Source organism: Populus euphratica, unplaced genomic scaffold (assembly GCF_000495115.2).
Source record: "Populus euphratica unplaced genomic scaffold, PopEup_1.0 scaffold443.1, whole genome shotgun sequence".
Classification (NCBI taxonomy): Eukaryota; Viridiplantae; Streptophyta; class Magnoliopsida; order Malpighiales; family Salicaceae; genus Populus; species Populus euphratica.
The window spans coordinates 108335-118731 of record NW_011500327.1 but is presented as its reverse complement, the minus strand read 5'-3'; the positions used below and the strand labels follow the sequence as shown (position 1 = coordinate 118731).

The 10397-nt window shown below is 28.8% G+C and overlaps 1 protein-coding gene across 1 annotated transcript; it reads left to right on the top strand.

Moving 5' to 3' along the window:
* Positions 1 to 8903: 8903 nt before the first annotated feature.
* On the top strand, positions 8904 to 10244 carry LOC105113664 (transcription factor MYB86-like). Its single transcript, XM_011009923.1, has 2 exons — positions 8904 to 9165; positions 9324 to 10244. The coding sequence occupies exons 1-2, from the start codon at positions 8997 to 8999 to the stop codon at positions 10172 to 10174; spliced, it is 1020 nt and encodes a 339-aa protein (XP_011008225.1). The 5' UTR covers positions 8904 to 8996; the 3' UTR covers positions 10175 to 10244.
* The last annotated feature ends 153 nt before the right edge of the window (positions 10245 to 10397 follow it).

Here is a 10397-nt window from a genome sequence, read left to right as displayed (position 1 = left end):
AACTAAAAACTTAAAATTAAATCAAAATAATGTTTTTGGATCTTATTCTATTTTTTTAGCATAATTAAAAGGTCAAACCATTTTCATTAAATTTTTCTCTTCAAGATAAATCCATTAACAATATGATCAATGTTTTTTGTTTTTTCCAAAATGAAATTGACCATAAGTTTTATCTCTCGTCTCCTTTTTGGTAACTATCTCTCACCTCCATTAATTATTATAGATGATAATATAAGAGAAATTAACTTTATGATTGAAATATAAATTTTTAAACTAACAAGGATCAAAGTGTAACAATACAAACCATTTTAGCAATACAAAAAAAATTATCCTTTTTTTCTTTAATTTTGACTGATCTTTGTTTTTTTCAATTATTTTAACTATAACCTATAATTCTTTTTCGTAACAATGATACATAATGTAAATGAAGAATACATAATCCTTGGAATAATATATATGCGAGCACAACAAAACACATCCCAACATCTATAAACTACAACACCCGAAAAAAAAAAAGTGATGGCCGAAGTGTAAAGATAAAAAAAAATTGTGGAAAAAGGAAAAAAAGCTATGAATAATGATGTGATCTATTAACGAGTCTCAAAAAAATATTATTTTAATATACTTTTTAATGGAAAAACATTTTAAAAAGCAATTGAAATCACATTCTTAGACAGATTTCAAGTAGTTAGCTAAGCAATAAAAAAATAAAAAACCTAAATCCTAAATACATTGAAGAGATGGACACAACTACAACAATACAAAATTAAAGGATGAATATAGAAGTATATAATTAATATGATTTGAAAAGCAATTTTAAAAAAAATAAAAAATCATAAAATAATAATTAATTTAAGAGAACTATTTAAAAATTTCATAATAAAAAAATAAAAAAATTACTCTAACTAAATATTCATGTGCATTTAAAAAAAACAATTGCTTATTAGGTTCATATATTTATCTCATTCATAAAGTAATTTCTAGTATTTATATAAAAAGCTCTAATCTTACTTGCAAATATGACATGTGATATAAATTTTTAAGTATCATTGTAATTATCTATTTAAAAAGGATTTTATTTTAAAATATTAATGAATAAATAAAATTTTAAAAAGTTGAAGGCCTAATAAAATAAAATACATGCACAATTAGGCATGAAAAGACCTCCTAGACACACTTTTCTTTTTCAAGAAAGAAAACTGTGAATAACATTGTTTATCTGGATAAATGATATATTGTGTGCTGTAATACTTTCTTGTTATCTTTGATGAATAGAAATTAAGATATGAGTTTTTGAATTTTTAAAATTGAGATTTTAACTACTTTTCATCTTTCATAATTCTATAAAAAAAACATATTTTAATCAACTAAAAACTTAAAATTAAATCAAAATAATGTTTTTGGATCTTATTCTATTTTTTTAGCATAATTAAAAGGTCAAACCATTTTCATTAAATTTTTCTCTTCAAGATAAATCCATTAACAATATGATCAATGTTTTTTGTTTTTTCCAAAATGAAATTGACCATAAGTTTTATCTCTCGTCTCCTTTTTGGTAACTATCTCTCACCTCCATTAATTATTATAGATGATAATATAAGAGAAATTAACTTTATGATTGAAATATAAATTTTTAAACTAACAAGGATCAAAGTGTAACAATACAAACCATTTTAGCAATACAAAAAAATTATCCTTTTTTTCTTTAATTTTGATCTTTGTTTTTCAATTATTTTAACTATAACCTATTATTTTTTTTCGTAACAATGATACATAATGTAAATCAAGAATACATAATCCTTGTAATAATATATATGCAAGCGCAACAAAACACATCCCAACATCTATAAACTACGACACCCAAGAAAAACAAAATGTGATGACCGAAGTGTAAAGATAAAAAAAAACAATTGTGGAAAAAGGGGGAAAAAAAAGCTATGAATAATGATGTGAGCTATTAACGAGTCTTGAAGAACGGTGCCCCCACAATAAAAGTTTATTTTTATTTTATTTTTCAATACATATCCTTGTTTTTTATTTTTATTTTTCTTGTATGAATAGTATATGCACAATAAAAGAATCATTAACACCACCGATCTAGTGTTTAAAGTTAAAGTTTGAAGAATTTCAAGATAGTTTTAGTATGATAGACAAAGATGTATTACCAAAAAGAACCTTTACGTTGTTGTTAAAAAACAATCACTTCACTATATATTTTGAGTTCAATTAGGAGATTTTGATCTAGAACGTGCATGTGAGAATAAAAAAATACCTGGGCTGGCAAACAAGGAAACACATAGCCTTTAGTATAGTAGAATTGATTTTTTTCAACATGAAAAAGATTAATGCAAGAGATTTTAATTAAATGATCAAATATGCTATCTAATGATAATATATATAATTTTTAATCTAACCATTAAAATATATTAAAATTTTTTTAGAAGATTCTAGAATTAATCATGTTTTTTATATAATTAAAACCTTATTACCATTTAAGGTCGTTAACACCTCCAAATTAGGCTAAGAATTGTTGTGTTTATTAGTTTTGTTATTTTCCTAGTTAGTTTCAAGTTTTTAGCATTATTTTCAGGTTATATGTTGCTTTTATATTTATATTTAAATTTTGATTATCTTGTGAAGGTTGTTTTAAGGTATATTTATAGATTATTAAAAAAAATTCTTTAATAATAAAATTATAAATTAGAGATTTTTGGTGATACATTCGTCTAAAACTTCCATCTTTCTTATTTTTTGATTTTTATCTTTCTTATTTTTTGATTTTGATTTTTTTTTATTGTGGCACTTACCAAACATTTCAACCACACATCTATAAAGCCTCAACTTTCTCGCGGTCAATAACCATAATCAACCAGTACTCGTTGAAGAAACAACAGTAAGAGGTGAACATTGGCAATACCTATATATCAAATATACATGTACGCACTCACGTGATAGTTGAAAGGCTATTATGACTTTTTAAATAAAAAAAATAAAAAATTGTAGTAATACTCAATATGAAAAATAAAATTAATAAATATCTTCTTTAAATAAACAAACCTAATAATATCAAATATAAAAATAAGAACAGTAAAAATAAAAACTAAAACCACTGAATAAAAAAATAAAATTGTCCTTCACTGTGAACACAAAACCTCCTTAGTAGAAAATCATCCTCTGCCAAAGACCAGCTGACATAATAAAAAAATAAAAGATAATAGAGTTTCTTATATGCCAAAATCTTAAAGATTAAAAACACTATAAGGAGACATCTAAAAATATTTCTTTTTTAATTTCAGTCTCCTTGCCATAAAGCTATCGTAATTATTTATATAGAGAAAAATAAAAAAAACACTAATAATACTAAATAAAAAAAACTATTATTTCAAATAAAAATCCGCAGAATTTTTAGCTTTCACCCTAAGATTATCATGTTGTCTCGCAATATGTTTTATTACAAAACTAATTTTTTAATATTTTAATATTATTTTGATTTTTTGTTATTCCATGATGAAAGACTTCATTCCCTTGAGACAGGCAGCTCCGTGACAAAAAAAAAACATTTAGACACGATCTGGATAGGCTACAACAGTACGTGACCCGTGCGAATGACAAACGGCATGCATGCTCTCGTTGAAAGAAGAAATTAACATGGAGATAGATATGAAGTTACTAATCGAAAAGGACACCGATATATCTCCTAATTAAAAAATAAAGAAGGTTCCAGAACATCTACGACAGTGCTAACTTTAGTCTATAGCAAGTATTAATCTTAACTAACTTACTAAAGATGCTGTGTAAGAAAAGTAAACATACGTACGTACGGACCAAATTAATTAAATGGAGGAGGGGGATGGTAATATATTAGTGTGGGGGTGAGGGGGCTATATGAGGAGTTATCACACATTATTGATAACTTGACAAGTGGGGATACTCAAGTTTGTTTGGCTTTTGATTATTAAAAACTTGACAGAGATAACGATGGAGTTGTCGGTAAAACTCTGTTCTAAAGATGGAATTTCTCGTAATGGAACGGTGGCCCAAACCGTCCATAAATTATCATCTAGAAGTTTAACCATGGAATTAAAGGCAAGACCCACTCCCCCGACATTCGCAAAAGAGAGCTTGATTGACTGCCCCAAAACCGAGGTGATTAAGGTCAAGGTTTTCATCAAGTGGCCACAGACAGGAACTGTGCTTACTGCTGCTGGAATAACTTCAGGTTGATCTGTGGTCCAGCCTCTCGAGTCTTGTTACAGTGATGCTTTGGTTTTTCGAGCTATCTTTTGGGCATCAGAATAAAATCTCCTCATGTAACCATTTCAATCTTTATATCATGAGTTTACTGTGATCTACGGTGATTATTTATTTTAATTTATTTTTTATTTAGTGATTGTGATATGAAAAAAAATATTTAAGAAGCACGTTGATATCAAGAAATTATTCTAGTAATTCAATATAATTTATTTATTTTTTAAAAAAACTTAGTTAAATAAAAAATAATTTTATAAAAAACTAGATAATTAAATTTTATAGAATTAATGGCCTGATTTGTAGGTTTAATGAGGTAACTTTGGACGTCGTTTTTTTTTCTTTTTATCATATAACTAGATAAATAATAATTTAAAAAAAAGTATTAATTTCAATAGAGTCTATTATCCGATTTATATATTAGATGTGTTGACTCGGGTTACCCGATTCATAAATTTGATAGGTTTACCCATCAAATCTCATATATATATATATATATATATAGTTTTTGGTCCTTTATTTTTTTAATTATTTTTTTTTATTTTACTCTTTTTTAATATTAGATTAGTTGAAAAATAAAATTCATTGTTTATTTTTATTTACTTTTTATAGGATTATCACAATTTCAAATAAACATCTTTTTTAGAATTGATACTTGATTTTACACACATCTATTTTTATCATAAAATTGAACAAAAAAAGATAATAAATTTATTAAAATCTTTGATCTAAGTCACATGATGACCAAGGTTAATTCAACCGGTATCGTCTCAATATTTTAAAAAATACCATCTTAAAGTTTTATAAAAAATTATACAATATTTTTACTAGTTATCCAAATTATTTTTGAATCTATTAAATTGATTGATTCACTTTGAGACAACTCTCACATGATTTAGTTGAAAACTCAAGCTAGACATGAAGTTGAGTAAATAAATTTTAAAATTAAACCGCTTGATTGAATTTAATGATATTGTCAAAAAAATCTTCATGTTATTAACATTTTTTAAGTTAAAAAAAATCTTACCCATACTTAGCTCCCTCTAAACACTGTTCACTTATTTAATTAAGGATATTCTCTATTATTCTCATCTATGCTAATACTATTAAAACTAAAACCCTTCTCGTTGATACTCAATTTTGTTTTTCACTTAAAATGGGATACAGGGTAATTTTTCCGTTAAAATTGGCAACTAAATTAATACTATTTAACTAATCTTTTGTTAGACGGAGGATGTAATTAGTAATTAGCTAGGTTTAAGCAAGTCATGCGCATGTAGACGTAAGGTTAAGGTTATAAATTAAGTGACACAGTGGAAAATGCAACCCAGATATATGGGCTTTGGAGATTTGCTAGCTAGGAGGCAACCTGCAATTGAAAACCTTATCGTATACGTCCTGGTTATTGCATCGAACAAACTAAGCTAATTCATGCTGTTGCTCATTCAATGTTTTTGTTTTTGTTTTTTAAAACATACCCTAGCTAGGTTTGAATATTTCCATGTATTTGTGTGTGTCTACTTGAGCTTTGAGCTAGGTATGTAGTTGTGATTATTATCACATGAGCTTTGAGTGGTTTGCCGACTGATCAACAAATATTAAAAGAAAGCTTTTAACAATTTGATCATTGTTTTATTACAGGAGGCTGCTTAAACTAAAAAACGCACAAGTATAGAGTATATGGAGAGCTGTATTTCAACAACGACTTGCCTAATGAGGACGAGGGACGAAGTCCGAGTCATGCCTTGACTTTCACCTCCCAAAAGAGAAAAAGAAGCTTGGTCGATTCTATGTATATATATGGTAAGATCTAGCTGCTTTAATTAAGTGCAATTATATATTAATTAGAGGGAAACCAAATTGACAACATTTTGTAAATGAAACCCAAAAGGTTGAAAGGACAGGTTTTTCTCCTAGAGTCTGTGTGCTAGATTATGTGTGACCTCGATCGTCGCTGCCTTGCTTTAGCACGCGATTCTCTCCCCTGAAAAGTATAAAAGGCCACAGAAAAAACAAGGAAAGCGAAGGGTGAAAAAGATGAAAGCAGACATATCCAATCATAATGATCTTCGTTGACATCAAGAAATTGGCACATCCAATCAGCTGTTTGAGTGAAGAACGGAGATCATAGGCCTACTAGATACATTTATATACATTACTTCCTACGTACACATGTACGAGCATGTGTGTGTGGTATATATGTACAGATATGGTATGTGCAGTGCTGTACTTTGAAAAAGGAAAAAGGGGAGACAGCACTCGGAGTGGAGGGCTTTTTCATGTTGAATTTTGATGCAAGAAATGATGTGCTTATCTTGAAATCATTAGGTTTTCCCCTAAATGGCCATATTATGATTAATCCTCCAACGTCCTTAATCATGTTCTTTCCCAATTGTGTAAGATCACCTTTTGTTTGGTCTATCTAGGTAGGTAGTATTCATTGCAACTCCACTGCTTTTTTGTTTTACTAGATTCAAACCAAAGAAGGGAAGGTTTTCGTTACCTTCACTTGTCAAACTTGGTTCATGCTCTAACATGTTTTTGCTGCGCGTGCGGGCACGCACATTTAGTTGCGGGGTTTGGGTTTTTTTACATGAAAATGATGTTTAGTTACTGTATATGTGTTCTTTTTTTAAAATCACGCAACTTAGGTTATAAATCCATCAAAATTGAATAAGTTGATTTTAATTTAATTAAATAAAAAAATAATTAAATTTGAAAAGAAAAATAATTAAGATAATTAGAAAAAAAATATTTTTTTCAAAAGAGAATAAACAATATATCTCAATCCACATCTTATTAAATAAAGAAGAACAAAACAAGGTAAAAAAACTGGTTCTAGTTAAGTCGAGTTAGCATGATAAACACGTAGTTTTGATAATTAGGGTTGAGCCAAACCAAAATACCGTGTTTCAAATTATGAAATTAAAATAATCTAATATAATATAAAAATAATTATAAATCTTTTAAAAAAAAATATTCAAATTATGAAATTAAAATAATCTAATAAAATATAAAAAGAATTATAAATATTTTTTTTAAAAAATGTGTGCTAACTTTTCAAACATATGACTCGGGTCATTAGACGAAGTACCTTATTTGAAAAAACCCATAAATTTTAATTCTCATTAGACGAAGTACCTTATTTGAAAAAAACCCATAAATTTTAATTCTTAATCAATCAAATATTGAAGGATGAAATTAAAAATATAATTTTAATTATACAAAAAAATTAAAAAAATAGTAATTAAAAAAATGATGATCAAAATTCAAATGCAAAATAAATTTTATATTTTATTAAAAGGTGAAATTGAAAAGGAAAATTAATTTAGTAAAAGGAAAAAAATCAAAACAATGAGGATCAAAATTGACATGAAAATAAAAATAAATTTATGATTGAAGGGAGAAATTAAAAAAAATAATAACTTTTCCAAAGGGCCAAGAGAAAAAAATAGACACTAAAATAATAAGGATCAAATTGAAAAACATACTATCATCAATTTGGATTAAATGATGAAATTAAAAACAAATAATACTTTTACAAAAACACCAATAAAAAAATTAAAAATCAAAAGAATAAAGATCAAATTGAAAAATATGATATTTTAAAATTGAAATTGAAGGATGAAATTGAGAACAAATAAAACTTATATGAAGTGGTTAAGAATAAAAATTAGATATCAAAAAAATAATGACCTAAGTTGAAATACCAATAACAAAAAGGGCTAAGGTGTAATTTTTGAGGAAGAAAGGGAAAAAGAAAATAAAAAAACCCATTAACAACTAATCAGATCATCATTGAAAATACACATTGCATCAATAAAAAGAAAATACAACCCATTAACAACTAATCAGATCATCATTAAAAATACACATTGCACCAATAAAAAGAAGATATAATGCTTCTAATAACTAGATAAAAGAATATTTTTAAAAGCTAAAATGCATTGTATATATCTCTTAAAATGGATAGTTTTTTTTATGAGTTTCTTGATGTCGTATTTTTTTTAATTTTTTATTTAATTAAATATCAAATTATCTTTAAAATAATTTAATAATAACATAAGAATAATTGTGAAAAGATTAAAAAAAAAACCAGCTAACTCTAGCTTTATTTTTTTTTTCTTTTAAGGGATTTAGTCGTGTTTGGGTTTATTTGCGGATTACTTTTCAAGCCTGGTATTCTCAATCCTCTCATAAATATATTTTCAATATATACTTTCCACGTAAAAGGGACAAATATCTTCGTATCACCATCCGCATAAACCTTACTCATTCTCATATAGCTGGTTTAATTAGACATGAAGATATATCGAGCAAACAAATACTTACAAGAATATGTGCTATACAAGGATGTTGCTTCTTCAGGTATCATGTTTTGTAACTCATTGATTATGTCAAATTACTAATCAGCCCAATAATTAGCAGTAACGTGTTTTTTTTATTTGGTTAAAAGGAAAGTAGTGATCAAGTTGAGAGCAAAGGTTCAAAAGAACACTTGAAGTTTCCAAGACACTCAGTGAGACCAGTGGTCCTCTCATGAGTACTCCCAAAGTTAAATTTCCACACAATCCCCCCTCCTCCCTCCCTCCCTCCCTCTCTCTCTCCATTTTGATTTGCATTTAGACGTCCACAGCAGAATCAAGAAAGGAAAACTACCTTTATATAAAGGTGAAAGATGTGTGCATTTTTAAACACGCAGAAGATTAGCTAGAAGATACAAGGAAGGAAGCACCCCCCAATTCTAAATGGTGATTTGTGATATTCAGGAGGGTTTGGGAAATAAAATGGGCCATCAATGCTGCAGAAAACAGAAAGTCAAGAGAGGGCTATGGTCTCCAGAAGAAGACGAGAAGCTAATAAAATATATAACCACCCATGGTCATGGTTCTTGGAGTTCTGTTCCAAATCTAGCAGGTATACATATGTACATAAGACTCTAGTGCTCTTAATTTGATGTTTTAATTTAATTCTCTCTTATGTACGTAGGAGAGCTCTTCAATCCTCTTTCTTTCACAGCCAGCCCCCATTGTATTGTTTCTTCTCCTTGAAATGGTTGCTTATAATTCTTTCAGGGTTGGAAAGGTGTGGAAAGAGTTGTAGATTGAGATGGATAAACTACTTGAGACCGGATCTCAAAAGAGGTTCAATTACCGCAAAAGAAGAGAGGATCATCATTGACATTCACAGGATACTAGGCAATAGATGGGCTCAAATAGCTAAGCATTTGCCTGGCAGAACTGACAATGAGGTCAAGAACTTCTGGAACTCATGCATAAAAAAGAAGCTTATTGCACAAGGGTTAGATCCAAACACTCACAATCTCCTCTCTACTAATTATAAACAAAACAATGACAATAATGCATGGAAGCTCTCTTATCATTCCCAGCAACAACCCACCTCAACTTTCACAATGAATTCACAAATCAGTGGTATCTCATCAATGGTTATGAAAGCACCCCCTATTCCATTCCCTATGATTCCTCTTGCTCCTGATACTAATCCTCGCTTATCACACGAATTCTCATCCATATTAACATATGAATACCAAAACCCTAAAATGCAAGCTTTCTTGGAGAGCACTGCAAGCCAATCTTCAATCGGAAGTATTCCTATATTCTCTTCTACTTCACATCCATCCGAGTTTGGCATGTTAGATGAGAGCTGCATGTGGGCTGGTGGCTATGAACCCATTCAATCCATAATACCTGAAACAAAGCAGCCAGAGCGGCAAGTGGAAATTGAGAAGATCACCAGTGAGTTAGTAAGTGTTGGGCAGAATATGGATGCTTCATTTGAAACATCTAACTTTGATTTTGATTTTGATTTTGTGGAGTCGACTCTGCTGCCTTGTGGGATGTACTATAATCAGAGTCCCATCGATCAACTTGCATGGGATTCATGGGCCTTGCAAGAGAAAAAATGATTGTTGTGGCAATATTACGAATTCACCCTACAGAAACGGTTTAAGACTAGTACTGGTATGCTTGTTGACGGTTTTGTTTTCTTGTATTAATGTTCTAAGTAGTTTCTAGCTGGACTAATTCTATAACTTCGAATGTCATAGAGTAGTACAGTAGGGAAGCATACTTTGGCTGTAAACATGTTTCCAATAATCAAGTAGCTTCCTCTTCCGAGCCCCGCGCCCC